Here is a 20,000-nt window from a genome sequence, read left to right as displayed (position 1 = left end):
AACACACAACATTTTGAAGCTTAAAATGAAGTGACCACTGACGTCTTCTTCTACTGTGTGTCGAATGGTTGCGCTTCCTGCTAGAGTGCCAGTAAAAATCTTTACATTAACCGCACCGTTTTAAGGGCTGCAGGGTTCAAAGCGTGAGAAAAAAGTAGCAGCTTATAGTCCAAAAAGTGCGGTAGTTATTTGTGTAATTATTCACTGGAAACAGTGATATGTTTTTGCATGAGTTTGCATCAATAAAATAATTAAAGCAGATTTGACTTCTTTCTGCATGTCATTTGTCCCATTGTCGATCTCGCACAGGAGTTTGATTTGACCCTGAGTCTCACGTGTGTCTCAGCGTGGCGCACTTCATGGTCACTCATGGTAGAGTTCCATTCAACCGGACCGAGACCGACCTTTCACTTCTTTGGTCCGGATCAGTTTATGATTCAAATTTCTGACAACACAAACCAATCCTGATTCGAATCAAAAGTGTAAAAGCAGCAACAACTATGTTTAAGCTTCATCGTCCACAACGCTCTGCACTGGACACGCCCTCAAAGCTTTCGAGAGCACGGACTTTGTAAGCTAACGTTTATTAGCAATACCATGCAATAATATTTAAAGTAGCATTAGCTGCTAACGACCTCAAACAAACAGCTCAGCCTCAGTCTGGAGTGATTTCTGTCAGTCCACTGGTCCCTCCTGACCACAGTATTCCATTTCTAGACAAATGGGGTCTTTGGGCATGTTACAGAAGAGAAATCCCAGTTGTCATTTGAACCGGGGGCTTGTGGCGCGCCCGCGGTCTGCTGCTGCGCCGCAGGACTAATTAGACTCATTTCTCTGTGAATATGAGTTTAAATGTAATAAAACACACAGCGTTTTGATGCATAAAATACAGACAGTATCTGGACAGTGTTTCTACTGTCCACTGACGTCTTCTACAGTGTGTCAAATGCTTGCGCTTCCTGATAGAGTGCCCCTGATGGCCGTTATCCAGTCAAACTCTATACATTAACAGCACCGTTGTATCGGCCGCAAGGTTCAAAGCGTGAGAAAAAAGTAGTGGCGAAAAGTGTTTAGCTGCTTTTCTAACGTTTAGTTGTGTTGCTCATTTTAGATGCCAGATACATAATACATATTTAATAGAGTTGCATACTTTTGTATCATTATATGACTGCAGTTATGAGCTCTGGTTGAGTGAACCTTATAGTGAGTATTTTATTTCTTCCTGTCGTCGCTCTCTGACAATAACAGTTACAGAAAACACTGAAGATAAAACAGAAGTTCCTTGTTTTCTGCAGCTTTAAAGTCTCACCGAGCCACAAACTTGAATTACTAAATGTCTTTTTGTAAATTTCTGAGATCGGCATTGGGAGAAAAAGTTATTATGTGCGTACAATTGAGTTTATAAAGAAAACATTGGTTATGTTTGGGTGACATCAGATGCTCACGTGGCCGACCCCAGCGACCCCAGCGACCCCAGGACCACGCACCAGCACCAGACATTTGTAATCTAGTTTAGTCTTTTGATTTAGTCATAACATTATCTTAGTCAAGTTTTAGTCGATGAAAATGTCATGCTAATATATATATATATATTTGTCTATTTTAACTTCAATGAAATGTACTTCATGTGTCATGTTCAGACGAGTTCTTTGGCCGTAGAGTCTGTTTATGTTCTGGTTTGGGGGGACTTATAGTAGATATAAGTCATTTAAATTACATTGAAAATACATTTAAAATACATATGTAGTTTTAGTCTTTATAATTATTTTTAATTTAGTTTTAGTCAGCAAAAATGTGACAAAGATGAAATGATTTAGTCGATAAGATGAACACTAATTTGGCACCTGCAAACTCCTTTATATTGATATTGGCCCCCTGAAATCAACATGTATTGGGCCCTAATAATGTAGGACTTTTTGATATTATATAGCCATTTTTGTAGACAAATATATTAACCTTAAACCAGGAGAAAGTTATGGACTGTCAGAATGTTGTGATGTCATGTGACCCCAACCTTTTTATTACACTCATGTCAATATTGAAATAATACGTATATAAATATGTATGCTATTTAAAGTATGAATTTAATGAGTTGAATTCCACCCGCCAGAGAATAATTTGTAATTGGGCAAGACACTTCATCTTAAAGGTATGAACGTGTGACAAGCCACACTTGTCCTCATAAACATGTCAGGCAGGACTGCAGTGGAATGTAGAGGGCCAGAGACATCAGCAGTGACTCAGAGGATACTACAGTGGTCAGACATCTATTCTCTGAGTCTCAGGGAGCAATAGATCTGCTGTGATTGGTCATTCCAAGTGATGACATTTAGAAACCGCTATTCAGTCATTAGAGTTAGTAAACGGGTTAAGGTTAAGGTCAAGAACAGTTAAAGGTGCACTATGTAACTTTTCTGGTGAGGGGGGGGCATTCTGGTGGCATTAAACAAATCTATCGCCATGGAGACAAGCAAGTAACAGGGCATTCTTCGCTAGCCCTGACAGTTTAACAGTAACATTTGTTCATTTTTTATATCTTAAATTCTTCAATCATAACGTAGGTTGAAGGGTTATTGTTCTGTGAGGATTAAACCATGGCAAGGCAAGGCAAGTTTATTTGTAGAGCACATTTCATACACAAGGCAATTCAAAGTGCTTCACAGCAGGAAAAATGCATTCAAATCACAAAGAAATTACAGAAACAGAAATACAATAAAATTAACTAAATTAAAAATTATCAATCCAACTGATTTTCTAAACTAATAAAATCACAAACAAAAGAGAAGAGTGCAAAGAAAAAATCCTTTCAGTCATATGCGCAGCTAAACAAAACAGTTTTTAGCTTAGATTTGAACATTGTCAGAGTAGAAGCCTGTCTCACATCTTCAGGAAGACTGTTCCAGATTTTAGCTGCATAAAACTGAAACGCAGATTCCCCATGTTTTGTCCTGACTCTGGGCACCAGCAAGAGGCCGGTCCCTGAGGTCCTCAGAGTTCGAGATGGTTCATATGGCACTAACATATCCAAGATGTACTTTGGTGCTAGGCCATGGAGAGACTTGTACACAAGCAGAGCTGCTTTAAAGTCTATTCTCTGAGCCACAGGGAGCCAGTGCAGAGACCTGAGAACAGGACTAATGTGATCATACTTCCTGGTTCTAGTCAGGACCCGAGCAGCAGCGTTCTGGATGTACTGCAGCTGTTTTACAGCTCGTTTGGAGAGACCAGTGAGCAGGCCGTTACAGTAGTCTAATCTACTGGAGACAAACGCATGGATAAGTCTCTCTAAATCTGGTTTTGACACTATATTTTTGATTTTGGCAATGTTTTTTAGATGGTAAAAAGCTGCTGATGTTATTGATTTGACGTGGCTATTAAAGTTCAAGTCTGAGTCCATTATTACCCCCAGATTTCTAATTTGGTTTGTAGGTTTTAGAGCGAGACTCTGGAGGTGACCGCTAACACTTTCTCTTTGTTTCTGTGGGCCAAAAACGATTATTTCAGTCTTGTCTGAGTTCAGCTGGAGAAAGTTGTTTTGCATCCACAAACTGATCTGTTGGATGCAGTGACAGAGTGAATCTACTGGTCCATAGTCACCTGCCGATAGTGAAACATAGATCTGAGTGTCGTCTGCATAATTGTGATAGGACACATTTTCACTGCGTATCAACTGACCCAACGGCAGCATGTAGAGGTTGAACAGAAGGGGACCCAGGACTGACCCTTGGGGCACTCCACAGGTCAGGGTCATGTGGTCTGAGACACAGCTACCAATTTCAACAAAGTACTTCCTGTCTTCCAGATAGGACCTTAACCAGTTTAGGGCAGTGCCAGTGATGCCCACCCAGTCCTCTAGTCTCTGTAAGAGGATCCCATGATCGACAGTGTCAAAAGCAGCACTCAGATCTAACAGAATTAAGACTGAGGCTTTGCCCGTGTCAGTGTTCAGGCGGATGTCATTTGTCACCTTGACAAGAGCAGTCTCAGTGCTGTGATGAGGTCTAAAACCTGACTGAAAAACATCAAATGAGTTGTTTATTAAGAGGAAATCTGTGAGCTGTTGGTAAACAACCTTTTCAAGGACTTTGCCCAAAAATGGCAGATTAGAGATGGGCCGGTAATGACTCAGTACTGCGGCATCAAGACTGCTCTTCTTTAGGAGAGGCTTTATGACCGCAGTTTTCAAAGACATTGGGAATGTTCCAGATTGAAGCGACATGTTAACTATGTGAGTGAATGGTGCTAACAAACTGTTCAGCACAGACCTTAGAAATCTGGTGGGTAACACATCAAGGCAGCATGTAGATGAACTCAGACTGGTGATGATCTCATGGACAGTTTTGTCAGTTACTGGTGCAAAGTGAGTTAGCTCTAAGTGTCTTGGTGGTTTTAGGGTAATTTTTTGCATTGTGGGATTTATAGCATTTTTAATGCCCTGAACTTTGTCATTAAAGAATAATGCAAACTCATTACACTTGGATGTGGAAATGAGTTCTAACGGCAGCTGAGCTGGAGGGTTTGTTAATCTGTTTACTGTGGCAAACAGGACACGCGAGTTGTTACTGCAGCTTCCAATTATTTCAGAAAAATATCTTTCCCTAGTTCTACATAAGATTAGGTTGTACATGTTCAGCTTTTCTTTGTAAATCTCTTTTTGAACCTGGAGCTTTGACTTGCGCCATTTCCGTTCGGCCCTGCGGCACTCCCTTTTCTGTGCCCTGACCGAATCATCATTTCTCCACGGCGCCTTCTGCTTATTTTTAACCATTTTAGCCTTTATAGGGGCGATGGTGTCCAGAACATTCAAAACACTAGATGTAACAGAGTTCAACAAATCATTTACATTAGAACATGAGACATTTTCAAAGTTTATCATTTCCATAAACAGTGCACCTGTGCCATCACTTATGTGTCTTCGCTGAACAACTGCAGGACCAACCGGAGGTTGGGGAGAAACAGACAGGTCAAAGAAGACACAGAAATGATCAGACAGAGCAACATCGATCACATTAACATTTGAAATATTTACCCCCTTTGTAATGATGAGATCTAGAGTGTGTCCTTTGCTGTGGGTGGGGCCTCTCACATGCTGAGTAAGACTGAAGGTTTCAAGGACAGCATCAAGCTCTTTAGCGTTTCTGTCACAAATATTATCAACATGCACGTTGAAATCACCTGTAATGACCAAACCATCAAAGTCTGTGCATACGACTGAAAGCATCTCAGTAAAATCATCAATAAAACTTTGGCAGTGCTGGGGAGGCTTGTATAAAACAATGAAGAGAATGGATGGAGACCGTTTTAGCTCCATTTTAAAGGATACATACTCAAATGATGAAAACACCCCAAAAGACAACCTGCGGGTAATTATTTCATCTCTAAAGACAGCACAGACTCCACCCCTTTTTTGTTTTCTCGTGTTTCAGATTCAAACTTAAAGTTGGGTGGAGCAGATTCTATCAGAACTACATTTCCTGTGTTTTTGTCAAGCCATGTTTCAGTTAAAAACATAAAATCAAGATTATAAGAAGAAATAAAATTATTAATTAAGAGAGATTTGTTACATAAGGATCTGACATTTAGCACAGCAAGTTTCAGACTAGTTTCAGTGGGACTGGGCTTTATCTTTTCACAGGGAATATGAATCACATTTCTCAGATTGGGCCTGACTCGCATTTTGTTTTTCCATCTGTGTGATGATGTGACTACAGAAATAGCACTAGGGGGGGCTCTTTTTACATAGGGCCCCGGGTTGGTTTGATTTTTAATGTGACAATAAGTCCCGGCAACGCTGAGACCCAGTGCATCCTAGCTATGGGAGATACCAGGTAAAAGGCGAGGTTGGATGGGTGGTGGGGCTTTTGTAGCCAAGGAGAGTTTGGGACCAGGTGAGAGGCGAGGGGGGATGGGTGGTGGGGCTTTTGTTGGTGTAGTCGGCATAGCCCTTGCTATATTGGGCGTGAGTGGAGCCATCTTAATGCCTGATTTGATCAGACTTTCAAAATGGCTGGGAAGGCCCATGGGTGAGAGTGGAGATGAGAAGGAGAATGATGAATCTTTAGTGGGAGTAGATGTTGCAGGGGGAACCCAGGGCTGGTGTGAAGGCAGGGGCGATGACAGGGATGTTGTTGGGCTTGTCACAGATGGGTCCAAGGCCTTTGAAGATTGTTCCTTTGCTGGAGGCGGTGGAGGTGAATGTGGAGCAGCTGGAGCTGAATCCTTTGCTGGTGGTGGTGGAGCAGCTGCTGATGAATCCTTTGGTGGAGGCTGAGGTTGTGGTGCTTTTGATGTTGAAACATTGGCTCGGTCTTTGGCTGATGGAGCAGGAATTCTTCTCTCATTCCTCTCTTCTCTAACTATCTGCTCAGGACCCTGTCCAGGCCCAGTCCAATGCCTCAGAGCGTGGAGCAGGTTCTCTGTCAGCACCCTCACTCCACCTCTGCATAGGTGGGGGCCATTTCTCTTAAACAGGTCCTCTCGTTTCCAGAATAGATAGAAGTTCTCAATATAGTGTAGTCCTCTCGGGGGACACTCTTTGGACAGCCATGTGTTCAGCTGAAGAAGCCGGCTAAACTTCAGATTTGTTGTTGTTTTGGGGGTTTCATGTTCAGAAATATTGTCTCTTGCACAGGGATTTCTAATTTCTAGCTAATAGCACTGGCATTAGCACTGACCAATCAGATTCTCCTTTTTCAGTTGAGTGACAGGCTCAAACAAGCCTAGAGCTGGCTAAGTCCCGCCCCAGGGCTTGCTCTGGGCCCAGCAATAGGCCCATGGCTAGACCCGGCCCTGTGTGTAATGACTGGCACTGCCACCAGTTGGCATTAGATTGTGACTTTGCCAAGTCTGTTGACGCTCGCTAGATGTTTAACTTTTTTGCCTAGTTTGAAAGAAAAATAAAGAAGATCATTTTATTTGGACAAATGATGGGATTGTTATTCAAAAATGAGTGTACGGTATTATTGTTACCTAAATTAGTTGCATTGAAACAGTTAAAAGAGCAAAGGATTTATTGACACCTGAGACGTTGACGGGAGAAAGCACAGGATGAACTGTTTACACCTGGATCATGGCCTGACACGAACAACAAGTGCGGAAATAAAAGACTCACCTAAGAAATCAGCTGTGAGTGAGACTGAAATGTAACAGTGTTGGTGCGTGTTATATGTGCAGGAACTGTGTGTGTGCACCTGGGTTGTTGTATCGGTCAATCAACCAAAGCGTTGTGATGGGGAAGTTTTGTTTGACTCTAATCTTCACACATTTTAATTATGCATTCAAGCTGTTTTGGGCTAAGGGAGTGTCTGCCCCTGGTGATGCCACAGGAGTAATATTTAGCGCGTGTACGTACAAAAATGTTGCGTACATGACTTTCATCATTTAGTTTGTGGTCTTTGAAAAGACAACTCGGCAAGGAAATTAGTTATTAATTAGTTTGGTCCAAAAACTGAACTTATTACAGTTTAGGCAGTTTACGGATGACTGTGTCAACCAGATTTGTCAATCCCTGTATCTAGGAATAACCATTATCTAATCGTGATCAAGAGTCCGTGCACCCAGAGTCAGTCCTTTGACCTGAGTCTGTTAGAATGACAGATCCTTCTCACACACATGCTGGATTCAGATCATTCTCTGCGGCTCAGGTTCATACTGGAGCCATATTGTGAATATTGTCAAGCTGATATTGCACCCACCCACTCATCCTGCTGTGGCACCCATGACCCCCGCCTGAGCGCCTCGTATGAAAGGATTTCTGAAGAGGCAACAGAAAGTACATATACTCCACGTCCAATTAAATCCCACATTCACTCAGGATTTTTTCATTGTGACAAAGGATTGGTCAAGTTGATTTGAGCACTTTTCTATCTTTACTTCTTTCTTTATTTGTTTCCACTTGAATAACTACACCTTTATTAGTATTAATAAAGCATGAACAAAGATTTAAAATAGAACTTAGAACATTTAACAACATCTTTGCATGTCCCTGTGATGGTCACAGATGCACTTTTGAGGTATTTGAAGTGTCTATCGTAATTTGGGTGCAACAAGGTATTTTATTAAAAACAATTCATAAAAAATAAGAAATAAAAAAGCAAAGTTGAGTAAAAAAAAATAAAAAAAATACATTACATACTATATATATATATATATATATATATATATATATATATATATATATATATATATATATATATATATATATATATATATATATATATATATATATATATATATATATATATATATATATATATATATATATATATATATATATATATATATATATATATATATATATATATATATATATATATATATATATATATATATACTGTATATATTTATATATTCTTAGCTTGCTCGTGTCGTGAATTTTGTGTCTTTTTCCAGCCCTATTTCTGAGCATATAGTGCACTAATAGTGACTTGGCCATGGAAGAAAACTATAAAGCCACATGTTGTTTTTTGGACTAAATAAAACATTTTAATGGATGAGGTACTTTGTTAAATTGAATGTATTTGTGAAGGATTGAAAGGTACAGCTAAAATTAGTCCTATGTTGTGTCTGTCTCTGTATCTTCAGAGGTCACACATAAGCCTTGCTAAAATTAGCTTGGTCTTGTAGCTTGCTTCCCAACACATCTTCTTAGGCCCAACCTAAACAAATGGCTTCAGCTCCATGAACTATTTAAAAAAAAATTATTTACTTTCAATTCCAGACTAGAACAAAAACACATTTTGCAGCACCACAATGTTCATACCCCAGGTCACCATAGAAAAAGAGGTCTTGATCTCAATGGGTATCTGGTTATAAAAGGTTAATACCTGCAGTTATCTCAGAGATTCAGCATGAAGCTCCCAAAGAAGAATGAAGTACTCATCATTATTGTGAGACATTGCGTGTAAACTGAACAAACAGACAGAGGTCTGGTGGAGTGTCAGTGGCTAATCAGGCCCAAACGAGATTAGCATCAAAATCCAGGGATTAACTGTGCCGAGGGAGCAGACAGACAAGTAACACGGTCATCAGATCATAACCCGTGCCCACAGAGATCAGACAATAGCCCTAGCCCAGGGTCAGTAATACCAGAGCATAGACAGAGCCCAGAGTCAGTAACACCAGAGCATAGACAGAGCCCATGTCAGTGACACCAGAGCATAGACAGAGCCCATGTCAGTGACACCAGAGCATAGAGAGCCCATTTCAGTCACACCAGTGCATAGACACAGCTCTTTCCAAATATGTGATTTTGTGCCCTCCATTCTGATGTATATTTATTTTCCCATTCTTCATCTGCCAAAATAAGATGTTCTTCTTGTTCACAGCTATGATGTAGTACACATTTCACTTAGAGGGTTATAATAGTCAGTGTTGCATTGTTTAATTTCTTAGTTGTAATAATTCCTTACGTCTAAACATCTTGTATCTCATTTTTCAAAAGATCAAAACTTCTTTTACAAAAAAAACAAAAGGTATACCTTTGTTATCCAGACTGTAGTAGGTAGTAGGTGTAGTAGTAGGTAGTAGTAGGAGGTAGTAGGAGTAGTAGTAGTAGTAGTAGTAGTAGTAGTAGTAGTAGTAGTAGTAGTAGTAGTAGTAGTAGTAGTAGTAATAACGGCTTTCCCCAGTAATAATTTTGACCAATTTAACAGTCAATGGATCTGTCAAGAGACCGTTCATTTATTTAGGTTTATTTGATAAGGACAAGTGTGTTTCATGAGCTCATGTCACACATTAAAACATTTTAGCCATTCTCAGTGTCTGTCATCCTGGGACTTTTGGGACTTTTGGGACAGTTTCCAGTCCGAGCTCCTCTGGTGACTGACCCCTCTGAGAGGAACAATCAAGTCACCAAGAACCTGCTGATGCAGCCGCAACCTGTGCAAATTTGAGGTTAATATATATATATAAATGATTCAAACTAACACAGTGGTGTGACCTAACAGGTTTCTTATCCAGAATGTTTATGGCTCTATTATAAATCATTTGAAGAGGCCTGACAGAAGTGGCAGTGACCTGTGACCAGGAGCTACAGCAGGAACTTAAGTGTGAAAAGAGTGTGTGCAGGGTTAGGGTTTAATTTAAAGTCTTGATGCCGGACCATCGTAAAGACTCCTAATATTCCTTATTATTTAGTAGTGGTTCACCGATAATGGATATTATGGACATTTTAGGCCGATACTGATATCGATGTTATGGGGAAAAGTTGGGTTTTGGTTCATTCAAACACTTATACGGATCAAAACTACTTTAATATATATAGAACCAGTGAGAACACATAATATCCCAAATGTGGGGAGAAAAGTGTTTAATAGGGCTATAATGTATTTAACACAATGTTTAGATATAGGTAAGCTATAGGCTATAGTAGGATTATTCTTATTAGAGTAAAATTAGCTTTCTGTTAATTTCCTGTTTTATTTATCATTATTAGATTAGTTTTTGGACTAAAATCTCTCTGAACCTCTCCAGTCTGTGTCATCGTCTGCAGCTCATCTGCTGTGTCTGTTCAGAGAGTTCCTCTCTCCTTTAAACCTCTCACACTAAACTTCTGGAGTAAACATGTCTAAACCGATTGTTTAGCTGAAAAACTAGTCAAATAATGTCTAAAACGTTTCTAGCGATTTTTAAAGTCTGTCACTTCGTCATTTCTGGGTCTTTTGACTCAGAATAAAGACTGGATTCAAGTTTACAGCCAGTTCTGTTAGAACATAGCAGCAGAAAGCCTCTGCTCGTGGAGCTGTGTTTTCATCCGTGTTTTCGTCCAGTTTCTGAAGGTTTGGAAGAGTTTCATTACCGGAATGTAATATCGGTGGACTGATATCAGTGCTTTTGACTAATACCGATATTCCTCAATGATGTGAATACAGGCCGATATTGATGCAGGTATCGGAGCATCCCTTTTATTAACTCATCTATTTGAAACTGGTTTGACACTTTATAAAATATGGTCAGACACTTGCTCCGCTACTGCCAAAATGTGCCTTCAAAATCACAGTTTCACTCAATGTGTTTATCTGGCCTATTGCTCTCTGGTTCTGTTCTATGTTTTGAGTAGAAATGTCTAAATGAATAAATAATAATAATACGAGCGGGGTACGAGCCACTGCAAAGAGCACCCCACCTACATTACCCCTCCCCCACAAACAGTACCAACTTAATACTACTTCATTCAACATTTTCACTACCACATGGTTTGAGATAGAGTTATGTTCCCATTGACTTTTATGTTCAGTGTGATGTGGAGAATAAGTGTGCCAAATTTCAACAGTTTATGAGTAAATTTCTACATCCCATTCTAAATGCCTGTAAACCAAAACACATGTAGGTCTACGTCAGTGTTTGTCAGGTTTCCATGATAACATTTTAGATAGAGGTATGCTGTCATTTACATTTTTTTTTTGAATGGTAAGAAGAATGTCTGTACAAAATTGTATTTGTCTACATCAGAGTCATCTCCTGGCTCTTTTTCATTTTGTGTTCAGAGGCCCGTTCATGCTCCGCTCTCTAACATGAGCTTTTAGAACCAGAGCGGACAGCAGCTTCTGTTAGAGCTCTGCACATGTGCTCTGAGGACCACACAGCCTCAAACCCATGATCTATGCTCAAACCAGGCTGAATAAACCTGTGTGGGAATCAAGGATGTTTGCATGTTCTGCTCTAACTGAGCATGTGCAGAGGAGAAGCAAACTTTTAGAGACAAGTCTTTATTTGTAGCTAAGGCTGTGTTTATGCTTCAAATGATTAGACAATAGTTAGAAATACAAGAAGTATTTTGAGTGTTAATTTTGTGTAATAAATGTGTCAGTAAAGTGTCCATTCAGCAGTGTTTACAGGTATAGAAGTGTTGCTCAGTAGGAGAGGTGTTCACCCTTCACGTGGGAGACCGAGGTTTGAAACTAAACTTAGTTTTTCACTCTTCAATGCATGCATTGAAATGTTTTACCAATCTAGTTCAATTCAATTCAATTCAATTTATTTTTGTAACGCCCAAAATCACAACAACGGTTGCCTCTGAGGGCCATAGTGCCCTTTGGTGCCCGTGAGGACCTGTTCTAAACAGAAGACCATGTCATCCAAAACTTAGTGATTTATCAAAAACTCCACTAGTTCTATTTATTTGAGCATATAGAGATGGCAATAGATGAGATGAACAGCTCCATGTCACTTTTGATCACGTAGTTACAAGCCACGATTTCATGTCTATACTTCACTTAAATATGGATCATTAGATCATTTCATGGAGGACTGGGTACATGATGATGTCAATGTCGATAATGTTGTAGACTGAAGATGGTAAATAACAATGGGGAACTCACACAACCCTGAGGAACTTCACAGATTAATTCAGAAGGAGTTTGTGACCAACTGTTGTCTGTAGAGGGGCACCAGTAGTAATTGGAGGGTGTTGGGTTATTCAGAGGAGAAACCCAACAACCTCCAATTAATAAAGAACACAATAGTATTAACATCAACAAAAACAAAAATGATTATTATAATTATAAAAACAATACTCTGGGGTTAGTGAGACTAGGGGCATGAGAGAATTAGCAGAATATACTGTGTTCCTTCCATATTGGTAGGCAAGCTATTTCTGGCTCAATTTTGTCTTTAAACGTGTGAATTTTGATTGGTTCACATTGGAGTGGAATGGGACAATCCAAAGCGGGTCAAGTGAGGTGTGGCCTCCAAAGGGTTAGGGTCTGACATGCACCCGGCTCTCAGAAAGCTTAAGGGAGAATGCAGACTTAGATGAAAACAAGACAGATACAGTACTGAAAATAATATTTTATTAGCTAATGCTAACTTGCTCCTGTGACAAACAAAGCACAAGACATTTCTAACATGATCCAAATCCAATGCAGTACATAAAGAGCCGGCGTAGAGGCGCAGAGAAGAGAAATTAAACAGAAAAGCTGAGGATGAACCAGATGAAGTTTCCTGTTTACTCTACCACAAACTTATAATTATAAAACAAGTGTCTGTACTTTCTACTCCTTACATTATCAAAACAGACTTGTTGCTTTAGTTTAAGTGCTTGCATTTGTTTTTTTTCTCGCCGTTGATCACGCTTTGAGAGCTGCGGGGGTGAGCGAGTCACAGTTTGACCAGTGTTGCTGAGCTCATGTGTGCGAGAACAGCCGTGTGTTCATAAACAGACAGGAGTCTAGACCAGGCTTTAGCTCTGCAGCTAAATAACAGCTTTGGGGAAGTATCGTATCAGTCAGAGTGCAGTTGTCAGGTTTTCCTTTTATTTAACCTTCAAGCTCATTAACATACTTAAATGTAGAAAAATAAATCATGTCTTATCTCTTATCTTATGTTTTTACTTTACGGGGATGGACTTTTGTACTTTTACTCATGCAAAGGAGTTTCACCTGTACTTTGACTCTCACCTGTACTGTGACTTTTACCACTTGAGTAGTACTTTTGCCACCTCTGTCTGCGAGCCACGACTTAAGCACGGTCATTTTGTCTGACCCTTTCTTTCTTCTATTTCTCTTTCTTCTCTCTCTTCCCCTCACACCTTTTCCTCACTCTCTTCTCCTTGTCTCTTTCTCCCCTCTCTCTTCTCTCTCTCTCTCTGTGGGCGAGTGGTTGTAGACTGGTTCATCAGTGTGTGGGCGCTCCACTTCCTCTCTCTCTCTCTACTGGCTGCTCTGTCACTGGGAGGCATCTGCTGTTACTGGGGCAATCGGAGCAGCAATCTTCATTTTAGCTTCTGCATTATCTTCCAATCTCAGGCTAATCTCGACTTCATTGTATTTGCAGAGAAATGTGTCCTCTATATTTGACCCGTCCTTCAGACCCACAGCCTGTCCGGAGCAGTGGACAATCACATGACGGGAACCAAACCGTTTTTTAGTTTAAGAGAATCCAAATGCATTTCATACACGGCATACTGTGTTATGTAGTGGTAATACTTTATAATAATAAAGCTTAAATGACAAAACAATGAGCTTTTCGCCATGTTCTAACACTGCTACCTCATCAAAAAGCTGAATTTAGATTAATTCATGGTTGTTTCATTAATCCTATTTTACAAGTGTGTCTTCTCTGCCCCTTCTATGAGCCTCACAAAGAAGAAAATAATAATAAGACATTTACCAGATTTGCAGCATCAAAGACAGAGATCCAGAGGTCTCCTGCGTCCTACATTAGTATGCCGGAGGAAAGCTAGTTGGTTAGTTCCTTTTACTGCCAGTAGATGGAGTGCCAACATCAACCCTTATGATCATAGTCAAGTGTGGTTTTGACTACGTACATTATTTATAGCATGAACAAATACTTGTATGCATATTGAACAAATAGTTTGTTAGACTTCAATCTAGTAACTACTTTATTAATACCCTAACCCCAATTATGTAGTTACCAAGCCTGAATCATTTGAATAGACGATGTGTACATTATAAAGTAAGTCTTTGTTGACGTTTTATTGAGGCTAATCCTGATCCTGCGGCGATAGAGATAAAGCTCTGGACGATTGTTGCTGAAATAGTAGAGAGGAACGAGTGTATTTATAGGTTATTGGTTTGGATGGACATGTAACTTGCTGATTGGCTGACAGCGACTTTCGGGTCTTCCTAGTTGAGATACAGTAACACAGCGTCATGACAATATCAGAAATGTTCCTTGCCTGAGCAGCCAGTCCCAACACATTTTGACTACTTTACAAAACCTGAGGGTCTGGGATCCAACCCAGTCACGCCAATTTCCAAAGGGAGTGATTGACAGGCGAATTAACCAATCAGACAAACGCATTGTCCATTCGTGTCCAAACAAACATGGAGGATTACGAGGAAAGGATAAAAATAACACAGACTGAGAAACGTTGCCGACTTCTGCTGAGTCAACAAGCGACGCACTAAACTCTGTAAATCTCAAGGCAAATAAAGTTATATATTTTGTTCTGAATGTCCCGAAAATATTTGAGAGATTTCTTCTGCATTTGAGAGACACGTTAGCGGCGGTGGTTGGACCGGTTAATGCTGGAAAGTTTTTTTTGACGCCCCCCAATGGTCCGATTCCAGATCGAGACGCATTCGAACAGAATGTGGGCAAAAATGTTCCAGGTGCATATTAAACTCTACAAAGGCGAGTTATAAAGTGCTCTCATTCGCATTACTCTAAACCCACGATGAGCGTCTACCTTAGGGGCTCTGGATATGATCCTCAATATAAAGCAGTGAAGGACAAAAAAGGATGTTAGCTGTAGGAATGGACACACGTTATGGAAAATGTACCACGTTCCTTCATCATTAACATTGCTGGAGTTATATTTAGCTTAATTTGCAGTTGGAAGAAAAAAGCTTCATAAAACATGTCTTCAAATTTCCCCAATTTGTGATGTCAAAGGTAAAGATCCAGAGGTGCGGTTTTTATGTCATAACAGACTCGTGAATTACAATCATTGTAATAGAAAGTGTGTTGTTTTCAATACATTATGTTAAGACACATACAAACATACTTCTAAGCTATCTTCAAACCCATAAATCTCTTAACAACTCCTTCTGTGCTTTTCTGCCCTCATGAATGTGTGAAGACTCCAAAATTTGCATTTAGATTTAACAAATTGACTTTAGGCATATTCGTCTCCTCCTCAAGGTGGCGCCAATAGGGGATCTGGATCTGACAGACACATGAGGAAGCATCTGTACTGTATGTCTGTCACTCTCCTCCACAGGGGTCACCAAGATGTGATGCTTATTCTCTGGGACTAACCATTACATTGTGGACAACATTTAGTTCATGTATTACAAGTTGTATGACATATGCATCCTACAACTTGTAATAGAGGCTTCATAGCATAGTATACAGGGACTGCACGTTTTTTTTATGGGATCCCCGTTACCAACGTACATTACAACCTTAGGCCTGAATTAGCATGTCGAGGGTAAGCTTGGCTTGTTATTTCCCTGTATAATTCCTTCTTCAGCCAGTAGATAGAGCTCTACCTCAATTCTTGATGTTGACAACTCTTGACTACTAAAAGCCTTTAAAAATACTTCATATTAAACACATTATTTTAAGTTTGCAAACATGAAATGCATAGTGTCATAGTGCACCTGTTGTGGTACATTGAAGATTTGGATTTAGAGCCCTGTAGTCCACGGTTGTTGCAGTGGCTGCGACTTCATTCATTCCTTCTGTGTCAACATTAAAGTGTAAAGGGTCATTAGTGTGGGAAGCGTAGATATATGTTTTGGTTGCAGTGATTCCTGGTGGAATCGGCATCTTTAGTTTTGTGCCCAGAGTTCCATGCCCAACGCCTTTGAAACTCTCCGTCTCTTAATTTCCCTTTCTTTTCTTTTGTTGTCCACTGCACATCACTGTAGACAAGAGTGGTTTGTGGCTTTAAGATGAAGACATGCACGTCGCTCTGGGGTCCTGAATTTGCATGTCGGATAAAGCCTCTTGGCTGTTTAGTCTCACTATTTACTTTCCTCACTGCATTGGATAGAATACTGTCTTAAAGGGTTGTCTGATCTATAATAAACAGGAATTTCTAATTGTCTAAAAATGACTAAACAAATTTCATTGTGATGTTTTGCAGGTGAAAATGGAAGAGGAGACCCTGTTGAAGGAGAGACTGCAAGCCATCACGGTGAGCCTGTCCACTAACTACACACCTACCCACACACACCCAGATGACTACAACTGAATCTTTTTCTCACTCCCTAACTGCAGCATATAAAGAGCAAACTGAATTGGGCCGAGTACTGAACCCTGTGGCACACCTACACCGTAGGTAACTTTAGAATAGGGTTTTTTCAAAATACACCTAATAATCACATAGTTACAAACCGTTTAAAAGAGTCAGTAAATAACAATAATTACAAGTTTCTATTGTTTGTAAAGCCAAAGCATCTTACTGCGTCAATACTTTCACTGAATCACAGGGCAATCTTGCAAAATTACAGGTACCGAGTGCTTCCTGGAGGAGGGCCTGAAACAGCGTGCCGCGTAACTGGGGTGGCCCCCAGGGTGAGTCACACAATGTAGCCCCCGTTCGTCTGCTCATCTGAGGAGAAGGATAGAGACTGTTCTCTAGTTAAAGACTGCAAGATAACAAAAAAAAAAACACTTTGGGACCAATAGCACTGGTTCATTGCTCTGAAAAGTCAATTTTGGCAAGTCAAGGTTCATGATAGTAGAAAGATACAGAACTCAACACTGTGTTATACGCTAAAGTAGAATGGCAAGCATTGGATTGGAGAAGACGACTGAACTGCATTTAGTTTATTTATGAGGCTCTAATTGGGACTTGATTATTTAACATATTTGATGAACATCAGATCAGGTATTCATCAAATAAGATCACAGGATATTCTTATTTTCGAGTCTCACTGAATCAATACGGAGCTATAGGGCAAAAGGCTTTCAGGAAATTTGCTCCCAGTTTCAGAATCAGAATCAGAATCAGAATAGGGTTTATTGCTATTTGTCGATGAACACAATTCAAAGAAATAGGAACTTGTCCTGGTTTTTCGGTGCAACACAAACACTGAAGGCATGATATGTACATATTAAATATATATTAAAATATAAAGTATATGGAACAAAACACATAGATATTTTAAATTAAATTATTGTATACCTTTTCATGAATCCAATGCACAGACTATGCGCAGTGCTCTTGCTTTTAAAGTTTTCAATTATTTTATTCTACATTGTGTGTGTTTTTAGAAATTTGTTTTATTTTGTCTTATTGATCAATTTATGGCCATTTTATCTATCTTTTTATATGTTCTGTATTTAACTGGGCACAAAAAGAGGGTTTCTCTCTTTGACTTTTTTCCCTATAAATAATATAATAACAATAATTAAAAAGTCACCAGACCGAAATCTTTCAGTAAAGTGTGGACAGCGCTGGATCTGCAGCGTGACGCGTGCCAAAGGTCACTGTGTTTAGGTCGTGACATCACTGTTTTCATTTAAAGAGAAGCAAAACTGAGACACGTATTACTCTTTACCTTTGTGAATGTCAGGAGGCTGTTACCGAGCGCAGAGGAGAAGCAGAACCACATCAGGACCAGAACTAAACCAGGTCCAACTCAGGCAGGACTTTACACGTTTTAAATCAGGACTCCCACATGACTGAAATGAATACTGACACATGGAGCCACAGGAGGAGAAACTGTTGAGTGGGAAAGGTTAAACCCTCAAATTTCAATGAAGACGATTTTCTTGTATTTGCTTTGCACTTTTTGCATATATTTTGACGATTACATTTGTTTACTCAATGAATGAGTTCGATTTAAGACAAAGCTCTCTGATTTCCTGATATTCTTTTAAACTGCTGCCCGATTCCCAGGCCAGACCAACGTCACATGATCCCTCTGGGTGGAGTCTGCATGTCCTTCCAGCGTTACCGTGGCTTCTGTTTGGGTTCTTGTCCAAAGACATGCATGTGCTGGGTAAATTTCCCCCAGTGAATGAATGTGAGAATGAATGTCCATCTGTGTGTCTCTGTCTCTGTGTTAACCCTGTGGCGAGTCGACCCCTGTCTAGGGTGAACCCCGTCTCAGGCCCAAAGTCACTGGGATAGGCTCCTGTCTCCCAGGACCCTGAACAGGTAGAAAATAAATGAATTAAAATATATATATACAGGTTGTAATCCTGATGAAGAGCTTAACAATTCACAAAAAGTGAATTCCAAGGTTGTGGCGCTGTGAGATGTGGCTAAAGCGTGAATAAATAGGTTCATCCGGTTCATCCAACGCTTGTTCTGTATTTAAGAGCCTGTTTTAACATCTCTTGCAGCAGGTTTGGATAATGTTAGATAATGTTAGTTGCACTCGAATCATAGTATTCTTGGTCTTGACACGAATGCCTTACATCGATAAACAGGAAACGGCTGTTGTTGCCAAGCACGCAGGCTCAACATATGTGATCGCATTTCCATATGAACAGCTGACAGTCCAGTATGTAATGTACTGTGAAAACAAGATGGCAAAGAGTATAAAAAGAAAATAATAATTTCTCACCAAATTATACTCTATACTCGACATCTTGTTTTCACAGTACATTACATGACCGCTATGTCCAGTATGTCCAGTGGAAATGTGGTTCATGATAAATGCCCTTGTTTATCCATCATTTATAACAAAATCAAACTTCTCTCACCTCAGATTAACAACGATTTGTGTTTCATTCTGCAGAAATCTGTTTTTCAGTACCTGTGATGTTATTTTCCATTATATTTGTCCTTGTAAGCAGCCATGTTGGTTTTGATACGGACAGACCATGCACGTACCTGATTGGCTTATGCACCAATCACACCCTTCTGATCTTGTGGAGAGAAATGCGGATGACCAGACTGTCATCAATCTGTACTTAAAAAATACAGAGATATCATTCTTGGCTCTCCAGGCAAGTACACTTCCTCCCCCCCTGTCCAGGACGAGTTCCCATTTACAGAGCTCATGTTGGATTCTCACGCTAAATCTGGCAACCCTCCGCTATGTCCACACACACCCACAGCTCACTGCGTCACAATATCATAGGACATATGTCTTGATACATAACTGAAATTACCTACATTATTACTTTTGAGCTTTTGACTCAACATTTTTCATCAAAAACATACCTGGAGTCGCATTTAGCTTCATTCACGCTAGTTTGACAAATCCTGGTTAGAAAAACATGGATTTTGGATCTCTTGGATAACCTTTGTGACGTGGCTCAGAGAATCTTCTCTGCTAAGTCCATAAATCATCACCAGACTCATTCTATGAATTTCTCCCGTCTAATCACAAACAGCATGAATTGTAGCAAAGGTGTTACAATTGATGAGATTAAATAAAACATATGACCTGGAGATTAAAGATGGCTCTAAAGAAGACTCTCTGCTGCTATTTTGACCACTCACACTTCAAACACGAAACATGACTCATTAAGGGATGTTGCAATAAAAAAAACAATGGAAGGAAAGACTACACCAGTGTCCAGTCCGCCAAAGTTGACGGATTGCAACCAAAGAGAAAAGCTAGCTTGTC

The 20,000-nt window shown here is 39.9% G+C and overlaps 1 protein-coding gene across 1 annotated transcript in view; it reads left to right on the top strand.

Moving 5' to 3' along the window:
* The window catches only part of LOC140364893 (palmdelphin-like), a 31,641-nt gene that overhangs the window by 2,583 nt on the left and 9,058 nt on the right, over positions 1-20,000 (top strand). The window contains exon 2 of the mRNA XM_072451276.1: positions 16,556-16,606. Within this exon, the coding sequence (XP_072307377.1) occupies positions 16,562-16,606 (45 nt within the window). The 5' untranslated portion in view covers positions 16,556-16,561. The remainder of the gene's footprint in view (positions 1-16,555; positions 16,607-20,000) is intronic.

Source organism: Eucyclogobius newberryi, unplaced genomic scaffold (assembly GCF_026437365.1).
Source record: "Eucyclogobius newberryi isolate DKJ021-1_F unplaced genomic scaffold, fEucNew1.0.hap1 SCAF_18, whole genome shotgun sequence".
Lineage (NCBI taxonomy): Eukaryota > Metazoa > Chordata > Actinopteri > Gobiiformes > Gobiidae > Eucyclogobius > Eucyclogobius newberryi.
This window is presented reverse-complemented; position numbering and strand designations above follow the sequence as displayed.